The 25,944-nt window shown below is 39.3% G+C and overlaps 2 protein-coding genes across 3 annotated transcripts in view; one reads left to right on the forward strand and one right to left on the reverse strand.

Annotated features, from left to right (window-relative positions):
* Positions 1–55: 55 nt before the first annotated feature.
* Positions 56–24,319, reverse strand: LOC138968831 (high mobility group-T protein-like). Its single transcript, XM_070341490.1, has 5 exons — positions 24,229–24,319; positions 21,358–21,564; positions 9,390–9,544; positions 8,516–8,684; positions 56–7,525 (listed from the first exon to the last, which is right to left on the reverse strand). Exons 2-5 carry the CDS (start codon positions 21,505–21,507, stop codon positions 7,352–7,354), a joined length of 648 nt encoding a protein of 215 aa, XP_070197591.1. The 5' UTR covers positions 21,508–21,564; positions 24,229–24,319; the 3' UTR covers positions 56–7,351.
* The window catches only part of LOC138968830 (histone deacetylase complex subunit SAP30 homolog), a 24,851-nt gene continuing 12,569 nt past the window's right edge, over positions 13,663–25,944 (forward strand). The window contains exons 1-2 of one of the 2 annotated variants that reach the window (XM_070341489.1): positions 13,663–13,697; positions 14,924–15,348. In XM_070341489.1, the coding sequence (XP_070197590.1) occupies positions 13,692–13,697; positions 14,924–15,348 (431 nt within the window). In that variant the 5' untranslated portion in view covers positions 13,663–13,691. Of the gene's footprint in view, positions 13,698–14,920; positions 15,349–25,944 lie in introns of both variants that reach the window. The other variant, XM_070341488.1, reaches the window with a different exon arrangement.

A 25,944-nucleotide genomic window follows, 5' to 3' on the forward strand; every position in this document is an offset into this window, starting at 1 on the left:
AACCCACTTGTAACCATCCGCTTACAAACAGAAAAGCAACATCAAACACTTCATCAACATTTTCAACATGTTTTACTTCAAGGCAGAAGGTAGCTGAATCTGAAAAATATGTTATATCTTTCTACGTACATGTACATTCAAACCACTTCTCCTCAGGAATTTACAATGGGTAAAACAAAGAAATGCGCCACATCAATCGGTGCATCAAGCAATTAAATCAAAATCCAACAAACAAGATGAAACAAGAAAGCTCTGTGAACAGATGATCAAAAGTGGCAAGAGTACAACCTGAACTGATCAGTCACCAGGTACCATTAATCCAGCTATATATTCTCCAGACCTGAACAATCATCAAAATTCATGCAGCGATTCTGAACAGTCACCTATCAGGCAGGTTATCCTAAGTTTGGTAGTGACCAGATGAAGATCCGGCACTCTGCCCTGCTCAGCATTTCAAAGCATCAAGGCCTCCCTTCCAGTTAACTGAGCCCGAACTTGACTTTTTACCAAAACATTCTGTGCCAAATGTTTGTGCAGTGAGGTTCGTGAAGTAGACTTCACCCAAATACTACAAGTTATCCTTGATGACTCTTTGCAGGCCAGGCAAGTTGTCTGAAATCCACATGAAAATAAGCTCTTTACACGGATATCAGATATTGTGATGAAAATAAGCTCTTTACACGGATCACACCAGATATTGTGCAGAACTGAACAGTTTACAAAATTGCACTCGTTCTCCAAGCTGAACATACCCGGTTTATTCGCCATACCTGAAGATTTAACAGGGTCAGATTGTTTACCCTACGTTGGTGAACGGTCACCATACCAATTAATGTACATGGTTGTACAGAATCAGACCACTAATCCAGTTCACCATGTTCAGACCAGTTATCCTATGTCTTATTCCTGTTCCAAAAAGGCCTTAGCAGACAAATCCTGAAGTAATCCTGTCAGCATCAAGAGCCAAGTAAGTTGTAAAATAACATGCTCATTTAAAAAGCCATCATTCTTCATAAAATAATACTTTCTCGTATCAAGGCATTAGACATCTTTTATTCATTTTCAATGAAACACACCAATCTGATTTTTAAAGCTCCTCGGGTACGTAAACATTCTATAGAATCGCCAGTTTGTTTCCACACAGTCAAATCGATACACAAAATAATCAAATAAAAATGCGAATTATCTGCTGCCCCTCTGAATCAAAAATGATAAGATTTGAAAACCTATGGCAACATCCAAAGTAATTCACGTCAGATATCAATGAGTAAACGACAGGTATCAAATGAACCTGTAATTATTTTCATTTCAAGCAAATAATTTCATTTAATTTTAAAGTTTTCAATGTACAGTGTTTTCTTTTATGGATACTTTTGTAGGGCAGAAATCGTTTTCATCGAATGTTGTTTGTGCAAACCAGACACAAAAACAGTCAGGAATTCTGAAAAGAAAAAAAAACACATCCTACTCTAAGATTGTATGCCTCAATTCATATTCAGATTACCTTCTTAATGGCATCTTGACTTCAACATTTCCAAAGAGTCACGTATTAAAACAATACATGTGGAATAGACAAAGTTACACCAGCAGTGCAAAAACGTGGTTTTTTAAACAAGCAAATCTGTTTAATATTGGTGACAGGCAATGTGTTCATGTACTCCTTCCTTCTCAAATCACTCCAGAATAGGAAAATGATATGTGTTCACCACACAGATGTTTCTTTCCCCTTTGCTTTTAGTCCATTAAAAGATTATCCTCAAATATAAAAAATACACTTCTACATAGAACCGTAACTGTTGTATTCAAAACTCCAGTGTATGGTAATCATATTTATCACAAAGTCATCATTCAACAATAAGCAACAAACCCCCAAAAATGACAAATATGACAATTATCAAGAGCATCCTTTTCTAAAGCTACTCTTACAGTGTGCCGAATTGCCCTTGCGAATCTGGAACGCCGAAGAAGAAAAAGAAGCCCTTGCGAATAGCTTTTTTCCAATAATTCACAATGATCGGGACATGGTCGCAAGACTTTCGTAAATGTTCTTAACTATTCCTTACAATTCGTCTCTTGTTTTGAACATAGCAACTTGTTCCTGATATTCGCAAGGAAGTCATATTGCTATTTTTTCGCAACGTACTCGCAAGACATTTGTAATCATCGCATTTTTTTCGTGGCGCTAACAAGCCATTCGCAACCATTCGTTATGCCTGTCTTTACATTGTGCCGAATATCCTTGCGAATATGAACATGTTGTATTAGGCAAAAATATAGACACATGGACATGAATAATATAGAAAATTGGAAGCCTTACCAATCCTTGCGAATGTCTTTCAAATGGTTTCGAGTGCTTGCGAATGTGTTCCGATCATTGAGAATACATACGCATCAAAATCGCGGTTTAGTTGCAAGACGTTTGCAAGATATTCTTACTGTTTTCAAAACATTCGTAAGCAATTGCAGTCACTTGCAAGCACTCGTAAGGCTTTCGCAACATTCTTATGAATTGGGAAGAAATGGTCAAAACATTCCTGAGAAATTCGTAATGAATTCGCAACCATTCGCAAGATGTTGGCAAAATGTGCACGAATAAAATCCTTACGAATGCTTGCGAGCGCTACGCATACTTTCTTTATTTATTTGGTTTTTAACGTCGTTTTCAACCACGAAGGTTATATCGCGACGGGGAAAGGGGGGGGGGGGGGGGGGGGGGGGGGAGATGGGATAGAGCCACTTGTTAATTGTTTCTTGTTCACAAAAGCACTAATCAAAAAATTGCTCCAGGGGCTTGCAACGTAGGACAATATATGACCTAACTGGGAGAATGCAAGTTTCCAGTACAAAGGACTTAACATTTCTTACATACTGCTTGACTAAAATCTTTACAAACATTGACTATATTCTATACAAGAAACACTTAACAAGGGTAAAAGGAGAAACAGAATCCGTTAGTCGCCTCTTACGACATGCTGGGGAGCATCGGGTAAATTCTTCCCCCTAACCCGCGGGGGGCCGCTACGCATACCTTTACGATGATTACGAATGGTTTGCGAATACTTACGAGTATGTTGCGAAACATTCACTTTCACGAATATGACTTCCTTGCGAATATTAGGAGCATGTTGCTAATGTTCGCAAACAGAGACGAATGATGGCGAATTGTTAAGAACATTTACGAATGTCTTGCGACCATGTCCCGATCATTACGAGTTATTGGCGAATTCTATTCGCCAGAGTGTAAGAGCAACATTACGAACAATGCGAATTGCATACTCGTTTTATTCGTAAAATGTTTGCAAGCACTCGCAACACTCGCAAGGCCACTCGCAACGTTCGTAATAGATCCGTATATGGATTCGTACACAATCGCAATGATCGGTAGACATTCGCAAGCAGTCGCAACCATTCGTATGAAATTCGCAAGGATTGGTAAGCCTTCGATTTTTCTGTTTTGTCCTGTCCATTCGTCTCGTTTTTGGCCGAATACAACATTTTCATATTCGTAAGGATATTCGGCACAGTGTAAGACAGGCTTAATGTTTGACTCGTAACTGAAACAGAAAGTAGGAGATAGTTAACAGCTTCCAACTTTGAATTAAAATAAATGACAACATTTTGAGCCATACAATCAATACTACTTCAAAACAAAACCCGTTCCTTGACACATTCACAAAATCACTACATACATTGCAATGGCACATTGTTTTCCAACAAATTTCATGAGATATTGTGAAAACAATAACATTTTTGTCATTTCCTTTTGGGACAATCCAAGAGAGCAATTTACAACATATGAATAATAACAATAATTGTAATCTTTCAGTGCGCAGACACAGCAATACATTAATAACAAGTTACAATTGACATTTTGAGTTTCCACAGAATGTGACAGTACAGTGGAACCCCCCTTTTAAGACCCCCAATTTAAGACCTCCTCCCTTTTAAGACCTCCTCTTCTTGCATTTTTTGTTCACGAGTCTTGTAAATTTACCCCCATTTTTAAGACTCCCTCCTTTTTAAGACCTGATTTTTCTCAGATTTGTGAAGGTCTTGAAAAGGGGGGGTTCCACTGTATCTACAGCCGCAGGACCAAACACGACATTCTGCACACATTACTCAGGCTTGGGGCAGGGATGTAGCTCAGTCGGTAGCGCGCTGGATTTGTATCCAGTTGGCCGCTGTCAGCGTGAGTTCGTCCCCACGTTCGGCGAGAGATTTATTTCTCAGAGTCAACTTTGTGTGCAGACTCTCCTCGGTGTCCGAACACCCCCGTGTGTACACGCAAGCACAAGACCAGGTGCGCACGAAAAAGATCCTGTAATCCATGTCAGAGTTCGGTGGGTTATAGAAACACGAAAATACCCAGCATGCTTCCTCCAAAAACGGCGTATGGCTGCCTAAATGGCGGGGTAAAAAACGGTCATACACGTAAAATTCCACTCGTGCAAAAAACACGAGTGTACATGGGAGTTTCAGCCCACGAACGCAGAAGAAGAAGACTCAGGCTTGAGACAATCAAAGAAATTTACATATGAACAGCGCTGCAAAGAAACACACAAATATTCTATGAACCCATGACCTAAAACACAATGTTGGTCTCTTGAGGATCAACACTAGCTCCTGTCTGTCGTTTAGAATTTTAGAGAGTTCACCATTACAACCCAAAATTGTGCGTCAAAAAAAAATAATTCAGAAACAGCAAATACTGTTTTGCAATTACATGTATTAAAAAAAAAAAAAAAAGGGCTACAACATAAGCATGTTTGGATAAAAGCCAGTTTTATGGCAAAATAAATGTACAAGTGGTTCATCACAATACAGAGAGGTGTCTTTTTCAATGAAAATCTTCCTCTCACTCTCTCAAAGACATCAAACAATTGCACCTTAATTATACACCAATGACAGAAACAAGATTTTAAATGAGCAAAAAAACAAAGAAATGGGGCATGATTTATCACCGTCAGTATTTTTCTACAAATGTTTTACTCTGATGAAAGTTAACGCAGAAAGTGACAGATATTATTTTGGTTACAAACAAATATGGAAGAAAAATAAACAACAGAAAAATGAGATGATAGTGAAACTTGTAACAAAATTCTTCAAACCGAGAGAAAAAATTCCATGGACAATGTAATAAAATCTCACAAAAATGCTTCATGAGTACCTACCCTTACTTCAGAACTCACCAAGTGAGAGGACATTATTAAGGGGAAGAGCATGTCCTCAATTCCAGAGGGGAGTCTTTCTGTGAATTTTCACCAAGCTAGCAATGACAAATTAGCCAGCACTGCAGCATCTACTGTACCAGAAAAGCACTTCTCATTTTGTTTCCTTCTTTGCTTCTGTTTTAACAACACAAAACACATCACATTCTCAACAAGCAATTTCAAGCACAACTTGCAGAGAACTGCATTTCACCTCAACTTTTTTTCTTCTGTTTGTGCTGCATTCATCAGCACACTGTTTTCTTTTATGCATGTGTTGCAGAAACACACACAAAACACATCACATTCTCAATAAGCAATTTCAAGCACAACTTGCAGAGAACTGCATTTCACCTCAACTTTTTTTCTTCTGTTTGTGCTGCATTCATCAGCACACTGTTTTCTTCTATGCATGTGTTGCAGAAACACACACAAAACACATCACAGTCGACACTCCCCACCATCAACCTCCAGCACAGTTTGCTAAATACTGTATTTTACTTCCAATTGTTGCCTTAATTGATATTTGCTGCAAGGTTAAAACACAGTTTAAACTACAATATACATGTGCAAATCATAATGTGTAAAAAAATAAAATTAAATTAAAAAAAAAGGATCTCTCTATATACCAAAACTAGTTAATTCGCACTGTTGTTTCATCAGTTACTGTCTCTGAAAGACAGAAAGTCTGTCTGCATATGCCAAAGCACTTCCGTGGTCAACTAGTCCCCATAATTCGCCCAAGTGATAACATTCAATTAGATTATGCTGTCAGTAGAAACACCCTTTACCATTATACTGCCGTGTTCCTTTGATAAAAGTTTCCTTGACATAAAGTGCTCACAATCAACACACAAAAGCTAATCCAGTTACACAAAACACATGCGCAGGGCTCCTCCAAAATTTCAAGACAAGTTAAAAAGGAGGATAAGTCAATGAAAAGAAGTTGGTTCCATAACAAGTATTTGATGCAAGCAACAAGCGGTGAACAAACGAACAAACATGTTGCGGAATGTAGATGGAACATGTCGGTTAAAAGTCAGTTTCAAACCAAACCCCAAACAGTAAAATTAACCCCAAATACTGATATGCAAATAATTATCCAGGTTAAAAACCCGCTTTTTGTCAGTCAGCAAACATTACACAATTATTCAATTTTGTTTTAACATAACAGCTTGTTTGCTTGTAAATATTGTACAATCCACAAATTTGTTACTTCTATTTATATTTGCTCCTTCTTCGAGTTTAACATGTAGCCTTAGATCTGTGTTAATGTTTGCTTCATTCAGTTTGATAATTTTCAGTTGCACTGTTTCCCAATGCAAGTTAAACTCTTTACTGAGATTTTTAAACCTCAAATAGCGAGGGAAAAAAAAAGGTCCATGGCGTTTAAATATTTGCAAAAATGATTGGCAAGGATGAAAAATACACCCAAACTGCAGAAGTACAATGCACATTTTCAGTTTTTCCTCACACTCACAGAGTCAACATTCGTGACGTGACTTCTTTTCTGGTGAGCCGAGACATTTTAGGCATGAGCTGCAAAATCCACTGAAAAGGCAAAGCAGGGCTAACAAGCGCAAGTTTTCAGAAGTGAATGACTGCGAATTTACAAACAAAACTATCTGTACATGTACCAGAATTTGCCTTGAGAATCTTCCATACTCAGTATATTTACAAAAGTTGTGAGCAGAAGAAGAAATCAACAAATCCTTCTTAGTTCAATGTACAGACTCATTCAATCTTTATTTTTTTTAACTCGCCTACAGTGGAGAAGAAAGTGTGACACACACTAAGTGAATGTCTAATGTTATGACTGAAGCAGGGTGTCCTCACTGACATGATACTGTTGGGTGTCTCTCTATCTTCACATGTCTCACTCTTTCGAGTGTTTCAATGTAAAATGACAAACAAATAAACCACTGCATGACCATAAACAGATCTGTAACAGTTTCATTTTAGTTTCCTCATAAAAATGAGACACTTATGAAGACAGATGACATTAGCATGGTTCGCCGACTCATAAAATCGCCCGCACACAGATATCTCTCTCAACCTTTTAACAACACCCCAAACATCCACAACATATTGGCAACAATATAACAAGAAATCAATTCACCATCCTCTCTCACATCACACTAGCATTAATCATCGTCCTCATCCTCCTCTTCTTCTTCTTCTTCTTCTTCCTCGTCACCGTCGTTATCTTCTTCCTTTGCCTTGGGAGGGGGGGCTTTTTTGGGAGCTGGTGCAGACCTGGGTTTCTTGACGACGGGTGGTGGAGCTACAAACGTTCCGTTTCTGAACGCCACCATTTCCTGCAATGTGAAAACATCTTTACAGTCATTGGTATGTAACACTAACAGCTTTGTTGGTGCAGACAAAATTATCATCAAATTTACACACATTCTGCAATCTTAGAGCTGAACAGTAGCGATAAAACAAATTAATTGGCTTTGATAGAAAGAGGGGGATAATTCAGCTCTGATCCATCTTAGTCTAACCTGGATACTGTCCCCTGAGTGAATGTGTGTCTCCCACCCTAACTGCGTACCCTATAAAAAGCTTGAGCAGTTGTGTGTTTAGTCTGACTGAAAAAAATGTAACCTGCCGCTTCTCTCGAAAGCAAGCTATGCTGAAAGTGAAAGATTCTTTCGTGCACTGTTCAGCACGGTGGCTGAAGTTAGACTGATATCTCGCTGAACAGCTTGGGCGTTTTATAGGGGCATGCATGGGAGACTTGCGTAGGACGGACGGGAGACACATACATCAGGGGACAGTATCCAGAGTAGCAAAAGATGGACAGGACTAGGAGCTGCATTGTGTCTTACAGTTGTATTGACACGGTTCAGCTTTAAGAGCATACAGTCACTGCTGCCTATGCTTAGCTCTAACAGACAATATTATCAGCAAATGTAATTGTTAGGCTTGTTTTACAGACTATCAATCAATCAATCAATATGAAGCTTATATAGCGCGTATTCCGAGGGTACAGTTCTAAGCGCTTGTCGAAGAGTTGTCAACACAGAACTAACAAAGAAACTAACATCTACAGACGGACACGAACCCTATCACACACTAGCAAACCCTGATAAACATACAACAAACAACTGTTTAACAACAATGTACACATCAAGACTACACTTATGTGTGCATGTGTGGTGTATTTATTTGTACATCAAGTGCCCATTGTAAGTTGTTAATTCAGGAAAACAGGTAATGCTTTGTATACAAATATTTACTGGCAGTGAAGACTCAATTTTCTCCGAGTTCTGAAGGTGGTAAAAGGGGGGTTCCACTGTACTGACCTTTTCATATCTCTCTTTATCTTTGGCTGCCAAGGCCTCAAACTTGGGGCGTTCAGGTAGGTTCTCCCAGCGTTTGCCGAGTTCCTTGGCCACCTCCGACACGCTCATTCCTGGCTGGTCCTCCAAGAGACCAGGACGGGCATCCGCACAGTAGAAAAAGAACGCAGACCTGCACAGCAGATATCACATGATGAACCATTCAAGATTCATTGGACAGTGACAGTGTCTGTAAATCCCTTCAGTTAATGTACAATAGTATAATGTAAACTATTTTGATCAGATAGCTTGATTACATGTAACTTTACTGTCAACATTTTTTTCTTGGGGTGGGGTGGGGAGGGGGGGGGGGGGGTCTGACACCTGGAAGAGTCTGCAAATACTTGACTCTTACAATTAAATTCCTTGCTGAGGACTGGGTACCAAACAACGCTGATTGCAACAAACTGGTTTATATAAAGCCACCAGGCTACCAACTTATCTTCGCCCCCCCCCCCCCCCCCCCCCACCCCCTCCACCTTGTGGGCTTGTTTGTCATGTATTTACAAAGATACGTCTTTTAGTTCTACCTTGCACACTAAAAGTGAAACACAGAAAAGACAACACACACTTTTTTCCTGTCCAATAATACATCTGGCCATAATCCCTCAGCTAGATTTTTGTTCAATTAAAAAAAGAGATATTGGAGAAAAACATCAAAATCCTTTTTTTTCAAAGAAATAAATAGGACATCACAAAATATCTACATGGACAAACAAAACCCAATAGGTTTTACTGACTGGTTTTTTTTTTTTAGTCCATGTAGATATTTTGTGATGTCCTATTTATTTCTTTACAAAAATGAACATAAAACAAAAACCACTGCATTAGAACTCACAGAGATCTCTTGGGTGCATTGGGGTCCTTAACCCTTTTCCTCTTGGGTGCCTTTGCTCCTTTGGGGGGTACGTAGGTTGCCATCTCTCGGTCATAGCGCGCTTTGTCTCTTTCAGCCATCTCCTCAAAGCGACGTTTCTCTTTGGGGGTCATTTCCTGAAGAAGAAGATGGAAAAAAAGAACACATCACATTATTATTGAGAGGTGTTATTACTGAGAGAAGGAGGAAATAATGTGAGTCAACTACAGGAATCATGTGCTACGCAACTTTAATGATGACCAAGTGTTTCACTTCAAGCTGAATTACTGTGTTTGAAAAAAAGTTTCTCAAGAAACAAGGATGGTGAAAATGATAGAGAAACAGAGAGGCCCTTTTTTACATTTAGTCAAGTTTTGACTAAATGTTTTGACATAGAGGGGGAATCGAGACGAGGGTCGGGGTGTGTGTGTGTGTGTGTGTGTCTGTCTGTGCGTGTGTGTGTGTGTGTGTGTGTGTGTGTGTGTGTGTGTGTGTGTGTGTGTGTGTGTGTGTGTGTGTGTGTGTGTGTGTGTCTGTCTGTGCGTGTGTGTGTGTAGAGCGATTCAGAGTAAACTACTGGACCGATATATGAAATTTTACATGAATGTTCCTGGGCATGATATCCCCAGACGTTTTTTTCATTTTTTGGATAAATGTCTTTGATGACGTCATATCCGGCTTTTTGTTGAGGCGGCACTGTCACACCCTCATTTTTTAATCAAATTGATTGAAATTTTGGCAAAGCAATCTTCGACGAAGGCCGGACTTTGGTATTGCATTTCAGCTTGGAGGCTTACAAATTAATTAATGACTTTGGTCATTAAAAATCTGAAAATTGTAATTAAATTTATTTTTTATAAAACGATCCAAAACTACGTTCATCTTATTCTTCATCATTCTGATTCCAAAAACATATAAATATGTTATATTCGGATTAAAAACAAGCTCTGAAAATTAAAAATATAAAAATTATGATTAAAATTAAATTTCCGAAATCGATTTAAAATAATTCCATCTTATTCCTTGTCGGTTCCTGATTCCAAAAACATATAGATATATGTTTGGATTAAAAACACACTCAGAAAGTTAAAACGAAGAGAGGTGCAGTAAAGCGTGCTATGCAGCACAGCGAAACCACTACCGCACTAAACAGGCTCATCAGTTTCACTGCGTTTTGCACGAGCGGCGGACTACAGTCATTGTTAAAAAATGCAGTGCATTCAGTTTCATTCTGTGAGTTCCACAGCTTGACTAAATGTAGTATTTTCGCCTTACGCGACTTAAGACGTAAAAAAAACACCCAAATAAAACAGGAAAAGCTAGGATCCTTCTAAAACCAAAGTAAATGAAAGGCATCTATAAAGTTCATTCCGTAACTTTAAAGCCATTTAAGGTATTGAAAGTGACTTCTTATGCTTACAAGAGCAGGTTCTGCATAATAAATTAGAGGCTTAAATTGCAGAAGAAAACCGTTCCTGAATTTACAACGCTGAAGTAACATTACTCCGATCGCCTTGTTTTGAGACTATCGGGATCAGTCCTTTTCCTTTTTCACGCCGTCGATCCAAATATTCTTAGTACGCTCCCCCTAACTTCCTGTTCGTCGCTGCGATGCGTGCCTCAGCTGGTATGTCTATGAAAAATTAAATAAAAGGTATCTTAACAAAGTTAGGATGTTTACTTTTTAGTTGCATCTTATCGACGAAGGTTATATCTAAGCCCTGACTGTTTCATAATGTCAACTTTACGTCTGATTGAAGAGCAAATAAACAGTATGTGCATCAAAGTTGCGTTTTCCGACGAATATTCCACTTAAAACATAAAATATGGACAAACGAAGCTTCATGTGGTTGTACAGCTAGTATACATTGATTCTGTGTTCAATTGTGTTTCGATAGGCGAAATTTGATTACCAACCATAACAGCACTGAAGAGTTGTTCGTGAAATAAATCAATGCTTTGACTTGCATTTGATACGCTCCCCCGAGATTCTGTCTCTGTGCTTAGTACGCTCCCCCTATAAGCCTTAGTACACTCCCCCAAAGATCAATAAATTAGAATTTGGGAAATTTAGCCGCTATTGAGCAAGCTGCGACCCTGTCAACCTATGCCGTACATTTATCAAACAACAGACATCTGGTTGAATAGTTAACTTTGCTTTTCTGTGCCTGAATATCAACATGATCTGCATTGCATCATCATTCAAACATCAAACTTTATTTGTACTCTAGTACACTTAACCTAGGTGGGGTCACAGAAGTGTTTCTCCCCTTTGTTTCTGCTTCGAGTCATGCACGCATAATTTGGTATTTGTAATTTGTTTTTGATTAAACAGAGCTTGAAGAGAGCGTCTATGTGCAATTTTTTTGTTGCATTTGACAGCTGTGTGGTTTTGCTCTGGAATGGCCATTCACATGAGACTCATAATTACGTGCTTTCATAGATGCCTTCTCGCAAACAGAACATTTATATCTGGGTCCACTGCCACAACCATGAACACCTCTCCTGTGGTCTTCTAATGTCCTTTGTGCTTGTAGCTTTTCCCACACTCTGGGCACAACTCCAAACAAACACCCGCAGTTTTCATGGGTGTTGACATCATCAAAAGCTCCGTTGTGACCTCTTATTCTTGAGTAACATAAAAAACAAGAGGCGAAGCCTTCAAGGCTCATGTAAGAAATCGACAAACAGTAACACAAACTCAATCACTCAGTCACACTTACACACACACACAGTAAGCATAGGTGACACTGTGCAAGAAAGCGAGACACTAGATCTAGATCTGTCTGTCTGCATGTAGCCTACTTACAAAGTTACAGGGACACGACTGCCAACTAGTCTCGGCCAGCACAAAAAAACAATGACCGAGACGTTCAGTAATTCCTTCGCGTGACGTCTAACCCTCTTACGCCATAATGTGACGTCTTCAAATGACGAAATGTTAAAGTTTCTACCACAGACATACACACGCACATACGCACGCACGCACGCACAGACAGACAAAGTTACGATCGCATAGGCTACACTTACGTGAGCCAAAAACTGTCTAAAGTCACTGCTGACAGCTCCATCTGTACACAAAAAACTCCGTACCGATAAATAACTAATTCAGGAAAATATAGACAAACATTGCTAAATCAGTGGTGTGTTTGTGTGTGTGTGTATGTGTGTGTGCGTGTGTGTGTGTGAGTGTGTAGACTGAGGTTAATTACACACATCGTCTCAGTCAGTCAGTAGATAGTAAAAATAGTGGTCGAAGTTTGCGGATCATGAAAAATGCGAACTTTAGTTAAATACTGCAAGCTTGCATTTTTCATGATCTGCGAACTTCGACCTATATTGTTACTATCGACTGTGACTCGTTGTGTAACCTCTACTTATATATAAATATGTATGTATGTTGAAGTTCGACACGAAATACCCTTCTCGTAGGGAGTTAACTAAGCCGATAACTGAACGGAAAGCAAAGGTAAACTGTCGGGGGATCGTACTAAGAAAAGAAATCACTTATAGGGGGAGCGTATCAACGGTGGTCCGGGGAGTGTATAAATAAAATTCCGACCGTCGTTATTAATCGTCCAAATATAGATAGATGGAAAGCTTTGAAATGATCATTGGTGGTTCAAAGCAAGTGTTTTAGATTAAAGAATATCCCTGGATAAACAAACCGAAGCACAATAACTGTTGCCTTGAGTTAAACCTGGGGAAAGGTAAAAATAAACTAAAGAAATACTTGTTACAGCACAAATCGTGTAAGTGCTCTTCGAAATGGCATCCAAAGTAGACATATATTATATGAAAGCATGAAGTTAGTTTAGTACATTAGCAAGCAGCACTATCAAAATCAAGTGACACAATTGACGAAAAGTATCCTTTTTTATGCGTTTTAGTATGAGACTCACCTTTATCTCGCGTCGTTTTCGCAAACAGGATGCTAGGGGGAGTGTACTAAGAATATCTGGATCGACGGCGTGTTTTTTTGGGAAAGGGCCTCTCTATTTCTGCCTCTTTTTCGATCGTCTGTTTACATTCACTAAGTAAAACATCTCTGTTACCATCTGATCTCTGTTCCGTTCTTTTTTTTACTTGGTTAGGTGTCTTAACGGCAGACGAATTAGAACCTTCGATAGACAAAAAAATATCCGCATCTTGTGCCTATGAACTGAGCAGCAACAAGGAAATTGTGCTCCCGTCGGGCGACCTGAATAATAACGGGATCGACCAATCGGAAGGCAGGAAAAACAACAGCCCGTTCTACGCACACTTTTTCCAGAAACCAGAGCAATGGCGGTGAGCAACTCGTTTTCAGTTTTGATACATATTTCTAAATCTAGACCAAACCAGCATCGTAATGTACGTTACACATCAACAGTAATGTTTATTGTCTTGTTATGTATGCAATTATCTTTACTTAAACCCGCAAGCGACATTGTTAAGACGGGCATTCCAAGTTTTCAGTCGACAGCCGAACACGGTCTGTCAAAATCGCGAAGTGTTTCCCTCTTTTCAGCACTTTCATACACCAGTGGTTCGGTTTTCAAAAATTGAGAGCCTTCAAATTCAGTTTAGACGCTGTAAGAATGCTGTATGAACAGTACCTATTGGTAGCGTTACAAGCGTGATTTCATCTGAGTTTAGTGTGCAACGCCGAAGTCGTCTGGTAATGACGTTCCCATTGTTCATGTTGTAACACTAACAGTACACTTAGTGACTAAGCTCAACACGAATGCTGTTCTGAAGCAAGACCCGAGGTCTGTGACTGAATGCGATTGGGCACAATCGTTATTGTACAGCATTAGCATTATTTCTCATATCTCTATTTCTCTCTCTCACGAAGAGAGTACATGGCGTTTGTTTTTTCTTTGGGTCTTTATGGCTTTTATAGATCTGAGAAACTGAAAGCACCTTTATGTATGCAAAAAAAGTAACCTTGAGTATACTTGTATGTACGAGCCAAAGCCCTTGTTTTTTTACATTTAGTCAAGTTTTACATAGACAGGGAATCGAGACGAGGGTTGTGGTGTGTGTATACATGAATGTACTGTCACGCCCTCATTTTCCAATCAAATTGATTGAAATTTTGGTCAAGCAATCTTCAACGAAGTCCGGACTATGGGATTGAATTTCAGCTCCGCAGCGTAACAATTAGTTAATAAGTTTGCTCATTAAAGTTGTCATTAAAATCAAATTTTCACTTACAGATTCAAAAGTGATTGCATTGTATTCCCCAATTTCTCCTAATTTCAAAAACATATATATATGTCATGTTTACTATAACAATGTGCTCAGAATTACGGTGTGGTTAGTCAAGAGCATCTTAATATGGTCTCAGCGAATGACAGTTTTTTTTGGTGTTAATCTGTTACTTTGATGCCGACAGCTTGACTTAATGGTTTTTTATCGCTTTATGCGACTTGTTTCCATTGGTCAGGGCCTCAAAATATATTCTCTGAAACAGAGTAATCATTTATAGCAGGGACTTACTCATAGCAATGCTATTTTTATCTCTTCAGCAGGTCTATCCTGGGCCTCAGTGCAAAAGTGAAGGATATACAGTAGAATTTCTTAAAACAGCGTCACCAGATAATGTCAACCTGACAAATGGGATTGCTCTAGAGATGCTGAACTACTCGAAAGCCACATCTCAAAGTTCAGTGGCATGGATCAGGCTAATACTCCGTCTGAGCGGTTACCAAGGAACCATTACTCCCAAACTACTAAACACCACCCGGATGGCCCTTAATCGTCTGCTGGACAAGAAGAAACATTACCGCAGGTACACCCTGGACGACTTTCTGAGGGAGACTTACACCAGAACTCCAGCTGTGCCACGCAAAGCTCTACCAAAACATCTGCCACCACCATCACAAACACTGCTCTCTTCGTCTCTGTTTCCTACTTCACCATCGGACAGTGCCAGCGACACATCTTCAACGCATCTGTAAGTTGATGATCTTGATTTCGTCGTGTTTATACATTTACATTATTGATCTTTGAAACTGAACTCATTACAGGATTTAATTATTCCAATTATTATTTGGCACTGTTGATTTGCCCCCTTTATTTCCTCACAAGCTTGGGCCATCCTTTTAACTCATTCGCTGCGCGTCGGAACTGGAATTCCGACACCTGTGTTTAGCGTTGGCTGCGTGCCGGCACTTGAGTTCCGACGGATATCACGAATTTTTAACGGTGTAAACGGTCCTGCTGACCAAGGGAAACAACCCCTGCAATGAACTTCTATCTGTCTACAGTGGTACCATTCACTGTAAACAGTTCCTTCCCTTAAATTGTTGGGATTAATAAAAATTTTGTTGACGGTGTGCGACCCACGTGTTTTGACTTTTCCAAGATGGCGGATCGTTCTGCTGAGACGTAGTAACTTGAAAAGAGTGCTAGAACGTGTTATTCAGTACGGTTCTGATCTTGACCTCAGTGATGATGATAGTGGAGATGATATTTTAGATTCTGGTGACGATTTTGTGCCAATGGACGATCATTTGGGTGATGATTCGGGCAATGCAAGTGTCGATCATGACATTGTGTATGATGAACCCATGACGTAGAAAGTTTTTTTGTTTTGCTTCAAATTGGATATTTTGCGTGGATATGAAGACAACAAAAGGTATGTACTTTCAAATGTTTCATATATTTTCTAAAAGAGTAAGTTTCAAACTTTGCAAAAACATAAGGTATGTAAGGTTATCTTGTGTTGTTGATTTTTAATATTTTTTTCAAAATGGCTCTAAATCGCGCGTTGGCAGGGAACACAGGGGAAATTTAGCTGCGCAGCGAATGAGTTAATCTTCACCCGACAGCCCTGAAAGTCCAATAGATGGTGTACTTGCCTTTGGCTAGTGATTCTGAAAATGTACTAGCCAGAGAGCAAACTTTACAGCCAAACCAACAATTTGTTTCAGCAACTTTACTCGCATTTGGCGAGTAGATGAACATTTCTACTTGCTATGGCGAGTAAAATACTCACCACTTTCAGGACAGTCCGATTGATGTGGGTTGTGTATGACCCATACTTTGTAAAGAAGGGTTCAACGTAAAAAGTGTGGGTCGTACATGACCCATGCCATCCGAATAGGGATAAACAACGTAAAATGCCTTCTTTAATTTTATATATATGGGAATTCCCACTACATCTGGACTGTGTAGTTCAAATGATGTCATTGTTTATTTTCAAAGATAAGGCCAAAAATTTGGTTTAGGGTTATGTGAACAAAAAAATAGGGTCGGTAGGTAGAATTTCTTTATTTATTTCTTTAAAACATTTTTTAGTTGACTTCATAATAATATGAACACATCACAAACACCATTTTGTCTCAAGCACTTGAATTGAACGTCTTTTGCCAAAGGGTGTGTTGTGGGCTGCACATGAACAGCACATTCTGATAATCATCGCTCCACGGCTATCGCCAGTTTTCTCTCTGACCGGACGCTAAAGTCCTAGAATCTATCAAAACAAGAATACAGAGTTATCTCCCATATGATGTTCGCGAGCAGTGTTCGCGAGACGAAAATGATTGCAGATTGGCCGACTTCGACAGTGATCTCTGTTCTGTTCTTCACAGTTATGATGAAGACATCGTTCTAAGGTCAAAACAAGTCAAAATTTTGGGACTGCTGCCGGAAGGAGACCGTAATATATGGTTTCATCACTGTCAGTGTCAACTGGTTACAGAAAAAATCGTCTGCTCCAGCGAGCGCCGAAACCAAACGGTAGATTATCATGTGACACTTATGCCATATTTAGAATTGTTTGCTCAGTAAATACAGCCGCGAAAAATAGCTCGCTTGAAACTGTCTTACATATCAATTCCTTTGTAATTTAAAAATTACAAAACACCATGAAAAATCATTATCGACGATCGCGAATCTGCTTACATCCATAACACATTACGAACAGATCTAAATATGTAAAAAAATCGATTTCCTCGCCAGACAAGGAAAACCAAGGCATCCTGTCAGGGATAGAATGAGCCGAACTCATTTTGACCTGAGGTCAGGATGATGAACATAGTTTGGAAGGACTTCTCCAGTTACTAGCAGTAGCAGGGATGTCATTAGGCATCGGACATAGACCGATTAAAAGGCTCACATGTCCGATTCACATATTTACATGGCGGTCAGATGTCCGATCGTTTTAAACTAAGCGCGATCATTGTCCGATAAAAACTCCATTCCTTCGGACAGCGTGTTATTTGATCATTTTCCTTTCATGATAGAAATCTTCAACAAGTCGCGTAAGGCGAAATTACTACATTTAGTCAAGCTGTAGAACTCACAGAATGAAATTGAACGTAGTCTGCCGCTAGTGCAAAAGGCAGTGAAAGTGACGAGCCTGTTTGGCGCGGTAGCGGTTGCGCTGTGCTTCATAGCACGCTTTACTGTACCTCTCTTCGTTTTAACTTTCTGAGCGTGTTTTTAATCCAAACATATCATATCTATATGTTTTTGGAATCAGGAACCGACAAGAAATAAGATGAAAGTGTTTTTAAATTGATTTCGAAAATTTAATTTTGATCATAATTTTTAATTTTTTTAATTTTCAGAGCTTGTTTTTAATCCAAATATAACATATTTATATGTTTTTGGAATCAGAAAATGATGAAGAATAAGATGAACGTAAATTTGGATCGTTTTATAAAAAATGTTTTTTTTTTACAATTTTCAGATTTTTAATGACCAAAGTCATTAATTAATTTTTAAGCCACCAAGCTGAAATGCAATACCAAAGTCCGGCCTTCGTCGAAGATTGCTTGGCCAAAATTTCAATCAATTTGATTGAAAAATGAGGCCTCAACTTTTACAAAAAGCCGGATATGACGTCATCAAAGACATTTCATCAACAAAATGAAAAAAACGTCCGGGGATATCATACCCAGGAACTCTCATGTCAAATTTCATAAAGATCGGTCCAGTAGTTTACTCTGAATCGCTCTACACACACACACGCACACACACACACACCACGACCCTCGTCTCAATTCCCCCTCTATGTTAAAACATTTAGTCAAAACTTGACTAAATGTAAAAAGTGACCGAGCGCTACAGGTGCACATCTTGCGTTTTCCGAACCGTTTGCGGTATAGGCCGTTTGCGTACACCCGTCTACGGCACACTAAGTTTTTAGGAGTACGGGAGACAAACCAAGGCTCGCGTCTGCATTAATTTGCTTTCGGTTAGATATGAAGCGCAAGGCACTGAATTATACCATCGAAAAAACTACAACCTGCCAAAGCATAGCAAAGGCTGAACACGTTTGGCGTTTCAACGGCATCGTTTGCTACATTAGGGCCAAGAACATGGGAAAACACGGCTAGCATCATTCTGGAAAATGACAGTGCCAATCGGACAGTGTCGCCGCTGACACCTCCACAATCATGGAAAGTAAAGTTTGGTCATTTCGGTACAGCAGGAAATTCACACAAACGGTCTTTTAATAAAGTTAACTATTCATGGCTGACCCTGTTTAGTACTAGTTGGTAAGAATTTGACAGCAAAAAGACCATCTATATAAGCAAACTGTTTTGTCGAATCTGTCAAAAAAAGCTCTGTCAGGTAATCGTGCAGTTTGTGTGCCAATCAAAGTAAGAGTGCTGAAGTTTTTGGTTGCTTTTTAGTTTGTTTGTTACATTTACTGATTTAGTCAAGTTTTGACTAAATGTTTTAACATAGAGGGGGAATCGAGATGAGGGTCGTGGTGTATGTGTGTGTCTGTGTGTGTGTGTAGAGCGATTCAGAGTAAACTACTGAACCGATCTTTATGAAATTTTACATGAGAGTTCCTGGGTATGATATCCCCAGACGTTTTTTTCAATTTTTGAATAAATGACTTTGATGACGTCATATCCGGCTTTTTGTAAAAGTTGAGGCGCACTGTCACATCCTCATTTTTCAATCAAATTGATTGAAATTTGGGCCAAGCAATCTTCGACGAAGGCCAGACTTTGGTATTGCATTTGGGGCGGGGATGTAGCTCAGTCGGTAGCACACTGGATTTGTATCCAGTTGGCCGCTGTCAGCGTGAGTTCGTCCCCACGTTCGGCGAGAGATTTATTTCTCAGGGTCAACTTTTTGTGCAGACTCTCCTCGGTGTCCGAACACCCCCGTGTGTACACGCAAGCACAAGACCAAGTGCGCTCGAAAAAGATCCTGTAATCCATGTCAGAGTACGGTGGGTTATAGAAACACGAAAATACCCAGCATGCTTCCTCCGAAAACGGCGTATGGCTGCCTAAATGGCGGGGTAAAAACCGGTCATACACGTAAAATTCCACTCGTGCAAAAAACACGAGTGTACGTGGGAGTTTCAGCCCACGAACGCAGAAGAAGAAGAAGAAGGTATTGCATTTCAGCTTGGAGGCTTAAAAATTAATTAATGACTTTGGTCATTAAAAATCTGAAAATGGTAATTAAAATTATTTTTTTTATAAAATGATCCAAAATTACGTTCATCTTATTCTTCATCATTTTCTGATTCCAAAAACATATAAATATGTTATATTTGGATTAAAAACAAGCTCTGAAAATTAGAAATATAAAATTTATGATCAAAATTAAATTTCCGAAATCAATTTAAAAACAATTTCATCTTATCCCTTGTCGGTTCCTGATTCCAAAAACATATAGATATGATATGTTTAAATTAAAAACACGCTCAGAAAGTTAAAACGAAGAGAGGTACAGAAAAGCATGCTATGCAGCACAGCGCAACCACTACCGCGCTAAACAGGCTCGTTAATTTCACTGCCTTTATCACGAGCGGCGGACTACGGTCATTGTTAAAAAATCCAGTGCGTTCAGTTTCAGTCTGTGAGTTCTACAGCTTGACTAAATGTAGTAATTTCGCCTTACGCGACTTGTTTCTTTTGTGTGTGTGTCCTGTTTGATCCAAAAGTAATAAAACAATATATGCACACAATGTAGGTGCATATACTGATATGTGTGTGTGTGTGTGCACATGATTTTGTGTTTTGCACAAAATTATAATGCCCTATTAAAATGTCTGAAAGCAGTCAAATGTCCTATTGATGCCGGATAGCTTAGGACATTTGTCCTATAGGTATGAATTTGTGGCAACATCCCTGTACTAGTAGCGGATGTGATTAGGACCAATCACACAATTATTTCTATACCACACAAGATTCTGCTCAACGCAAACTTTCCAGCCGAAAATGGAACTCTATAAACCCGAAATCAGATTCAATAACTCGATTGAGGTCCTGTAATTTCAAACAGTTCAGGAGAGAGAAGAGCATACAGCAAACTATTAACATTGATCGCATTTGCGAAAGTATATTGCAAAGCAGGTGCTCGAAGTAACCATTGCAATTGTCACTGTGATGTCAAGTTCAAAGGAGGTAACTTCCCTTAGTCTCGGTATGGTTGGCAAAATGTGCCAACAGTGGGGGGTTTTGAGAAATGAAAAAAAGTTTTAGGATTTGCGGGGAAAAATAGGGTCGGTCGAGTTACCCTAAACCAACATTTTTGGGAGGAGTGCCTGAAGTCTCAACCAATAACTCCTGATAGCTTTACAGGCACTTTTGTGAGGCTCTAGGTCGTCCAAGACCCAGGAAGGAGGATGAAGGTTAAAAAGTAGCAAGCCTGATCTCTTAAATTAAAAGTTAAGTACACTTACAAATGGTTGCCGTGGCACGATTCAAATATGAAATTTCAAAATCAATACAAAGGACATAATAATTATAAATAAATCTTATCAAAATGACTAGATGCAAACACACAAAAAGGAAAAATGCAGGAAAGTAAGAAAAGGAAACACAAAGTAATTCACAAATTTATTTTAATTTTCAGACACGGACAAGCAAAAGACAAACAAAGAAGCATGTGACTATAATCATCAGTAAAGAATAATAAACTGCAGATAGTACATTGATGTTGAATTGACTAACTCTTTAGCAATTTAACAGACTGTATGTACCTTCCACTTTTCAGCACATTTCTTTGTGAATTCAGCAAAGACGACAGACTCATTGGGATGCTTCTTCTTGTGTTCCTCGCGGCAGGTTTGCACAAAGAAGGCATAGGAAGACATGCGCCCTCTTGGCTTTCCTTCATCTTTCTTCCCCATTTTGCTGTGTTGTAAAGGGTAATCACTCAGAATTTACCAGGTAGCACTCCTAAATCGCTGCAAAAGAAATGAATCAAACATGAGACAGCAGACTAGGTGGAAACAACCGATGATCACCAGAAACAAGAAGCTATTTCAGAAAGTGGCATTCAGAAAACCCGTTCATGATAAATAGGTACACTTTCTCTGGGCCAGCAGAAATTCCCTGTGAAGTAGCAGTTTTCAACTGTACACTTGTTGTAAACCTCAATATTACTGAAAATCTATCTCTGTTGCTAATACATGTACGTACACCTATGTAAATTACAGGGAGGACTTCTGGACTTTCACAAAGTGGTACATTGTATAATTTGTCATATTGCTCAGAGATATGGAAGAACGGTTTTTTTTGTCTTTGAAATCCAGTCTATGTTATGTTCTTGTGCATTCTGCATTGAAACTAAGGATTAAACTTGACTAAATGTAAAAAGGACAGGACAAATTGCATGAATTGCTCGTCATGTACTGTTCTGACAAAAAGAAGGAAGGCTGGCTAACAGATCAAGTAGGCCGAGTGTAAGGAAAATGTGAAATAATGGACTGAAGGTTTCCTTTGAGGTCCTAATTTCCTCCGAAATCCCATCTGGAGATGAGTAACATAATTTATCCTCAAATCATGTCATTTGACACATTTGTTTGAAATCAGGATTTATACCACTTCCACCTTATTTTTGTGTTTGCTTCAGGATTTCCAATGTAATCGAAGCATTGATTTCAAATGTGGAGTGACTGAACTTGATGTATTCTAATGCACAAGAATTGATGAGGTCATATGAATCGTTTCTGTATTTATATTCTGCTGCTGTATGTATTCTTCATGTCTGTTTGCTTTTACGACACAGCAAGCTATAGACTGATAAGAGTATTCTCTATTTATTTAACATTATTCATCTAAAAAGTTTTGTCATTTAACAGACTTTTTAAAGGTGACGCTGACTGATGGTTGAGTTAACCTTCGCCGGTCGTGTGGACCCAGAAGTGTGTTTAATTGCAAATATCTCTTAAACCAGTTGGAATTTTTTAATGAGGTTTTAAAAATGCCTCAGACACATAAAAAGCTTATATGTCCAAAAAGATCATTAAATTTCAGCGAGAAGTAATTAAAAAAACAAAGGTCAAATATAGACTACACACAGAAGACATCGTGGGGCCGTGCGGACCCATGTTTCTCAAACTGAAGGAACTTCATAAAAACTATGGAGAGAAGTCACAAACCTTCAGGTATTGGCTCTGAACATCATTTTCTACGATCTGTTTAATTTTGGAGTTAATAAGCAAGTCGCGTGGAGCAAAATTAACACATAACAATGTGGGTCCACACAGCCCCACGACGTCTACAGAAGGGTATTCAGACTTTTCCTTTTTAGGCAACAAAAAAAAAATTGTCTGTTTCTGGTCACCCGACCGACCCTAAATTTCGGCGCCGACCCTAAACTTTTTTTTTCCAAACTCAAATTTTTTTTTTTTTTTTTTGGGGTGGTAAAGGACAAGGTGAGAAAATGAACAACAAAAACGTGTGAAAACGAAAGTCCGCTGACGATTTGTAAATGTGTTGAGTGTCTTGTCTCTATGAATAGTGAATCCAGTCTCTTTGCGCGATTTTTAAAGTTAGTTTTATTGGTCTACATTTGGGGTAAAAAATAAAAATAAAAAAATGTAAAAAATCCCGACCTACCGACCCTATTTTTTTAGCCATGTTACCAGAAACAGACAATATTTATTTTTTTTGGCCTTAACCACAAAGCCACATTGACAGTTGTTAACTATTAAAACAGTATCACAATTAAAAAATATGTCAACTCAAAATTTCTTCATAGTACTCTGTCTGCCAGTGCTACCTCTCCCGAGTACAATTACTACAAGAGTCACTCTTCACCCATGCAGAAAGCAAAGCAATTACAGTCCGACTGTTTAGCAAGCTAGTAGAGATGTACAAGACCCACTCCTTTAGTCTACAGCTATCTAAGGACGTGAAACAGCTGTGATCGAAATGTCCTAAAATAAATGCCTGCACAATGTCATTATACCTTCCCATGAATGAAACACAAGCTAAAAATAGATTTTAGACTTTTCTTAAACTCTGAGCTCCAATGTCATTTGCATCTGATTGTGAATTTTGATATTATATACCCGAGCAAGACCACCCCTTGCAAATTCGCCTTTACACCAGTACTGGGGTGCTACCAAACGAACAGCACAGCTATACCTCGCGGCCGTTACAGCTACCGTGCGAGTAGGAGCCTCTACTTCCGCGCACTGACGGCTACGGCCTTGCAATGACAAGGTGGAAGAGCGAAGCTTCGAGAGTGAAATCGTGCAAGCTGAAGCAACGATCTGCCTACAGTTTGTATAAAATCGATAGATACAGGCATAACGAAGTCACAGCAGTTGTAAAATCGGAATCCCGACATTAGATCATGAGGGAACCCCACAAGTCGTCTTCTCCAGATTCCGTATCCACCATTGCCACAGTACACACTGACACAGTGCGCGACTCGGTACAACGAGGCCAGTGTGTGGAGTGGCTGTCCTAACAAAAAAAGCCACAAACCTGTCGCATACCGACCACAGCATCGAAAACAAGATTCTGCAAATCGGAGAATTGTAATCTCTTTAATGCTGCCTCAACTTTTTCCTGTCAAGCACTGTTTCATTACTCATCAAAACGTGTTGATATCTTACCTTCCTGATGCTCTGTACAGACAGTGCAGCTGCAGTAGTTCAACACAGACCCACGCCAGCAGTTGTCGACAGTACGGCAACAACTGCAGGGATTTTCCGACTGTCTGATTGGTTGGATTCAGATTAGGCGCATAAAGTGACCAATCGCGACTCAATAACATTTATGACGTCGGAGCTGGCCTCATTAATATTCTAACAAATAATACAACATCTTTTGATCACATGATTCGAAATACGTCCCAACAGCAGTTATTGCAAAACTATTTCGAAAGTAAACTATCTCAGCACAACCAGCAATAAAGGTGGAGTATTTATTTGTAACAAAATGGCATAATTATAATGGAAGCACGCTGCCTACAACGCTTGTAAACAGGTGTAAACAACACTTTGTGGGCGTGGCTTCTAGTCCTTTTATGGGGTTTAACCTCTGACCTCACATATTCCGCCATCTTCGACACTTTCCCGTGTACATCGCGCAGTGCCAGTGGATACTGGGTGTTTGTTATCTTCCTGCCCTCGTGATTGTTACGTTTTCATGCTGATTTTCAGTCCAGATTTTGTCAGTGAACTTTACGGGAAAGTCACCCCAAAAGATGAGGTATTTGTTACTTTATCTGTGCATCTTGATTTACGTCGAATAAAAAGATCATGCCTTTGTGAAGTTGTAGGTAAATGCCCGCTCGCCCAGCAAGTGTTGAAACATGGAGGTTCCCAACGATGATTCGTTCATAGATCAAAGAAATGTAGGCAAAATGTACTTTGAAGTGGCAGATATTCTATCTCTGGAAAACCTAACAGGATGGAATTGTGGTCCTCGTGATCATATCCAGCTAAAGTTTAGAGGGCAAGATACTCGTTCAGGTTTTCGTCAGCCTTGCTCAACAATCATGGCGCCGAAAGCCAGGTTTCGGTTTTATTCATGCCCATTGCTTCTTACCCGATACTTGCCATAATGCTTGCGACGATAAGAGTTTTTCAGTTACGTACTCGCGATGTTTGACTCGAAGGTCAAGTACCGTGAGGCCATGTTTACTTCATTGTTCGTTGCAATCTCAAATGAAGTACACTCGAATATTTGCTGTATTGAAGCACAGGCACCTGAAAGAATCAGCATTTATAGTACAGAAGCATTCAGGGGCCTCAGTCTATGTGATGAAAATCGAAATGCTGTCACTAGTTACAAGTAGATGTGCAAGAGCGTATTGTGGTTACTTTTACTTTTTCAACAGTTAATTACACATTAACATGCTTCCATTTGAAACTTCGAGGTCTTCATCGGGGATTGACGCCCGACAAAAGCTAATTGAAGCCCGACGGGAGGGCGTCAATCCCCGATGAAGACCGAGAAGTTTCAAATGGAAGCATGTTAATGTTATTGTAATTCAATATGACGACGATCTCTTTCCTGCTTTCATGCGGTTGTAAACAGACAGAATTGGTTCTGTTCTGTTCACACACTACTTTCAGTCCACCTACCTGCAAGGTTCAAGTCCCAAGAAATATGTCTCTGTATTCCTATCGTATCACTCTGCTCCTGTTTTGTTTTCTTTCACACACATTTTCCCTTCTTTTTTGACGGGTTTCTGGACAGCAAACTTCCCTTCTTTTTTGACGGGTTTCTGGACAGCTTCTTCTTTTTCTTCTTCTTCAGCGTTCGACGATGAGTTTCTGGACAGCAAACTCTAAAACAAATTCTTTCATCACAAAAGCGATCTT

The sequence above is a fragment of the Littorina saxatilis genome, linkage group LG6 (genome assembly GCF_037325665.1).
Source record: "Littorina saxatilis isolate snail1 linkage group LG6, US_GU_Lsax_2.0, whole genome shotgun sequence".
In the NCBI taxonomy this organism is placed as follows: Eukaryota; Metazoa; Mollusca; class Gastropoda; order Littorinimorpha; family Littorinidae; genus Littorina; species Littorina saxatilis.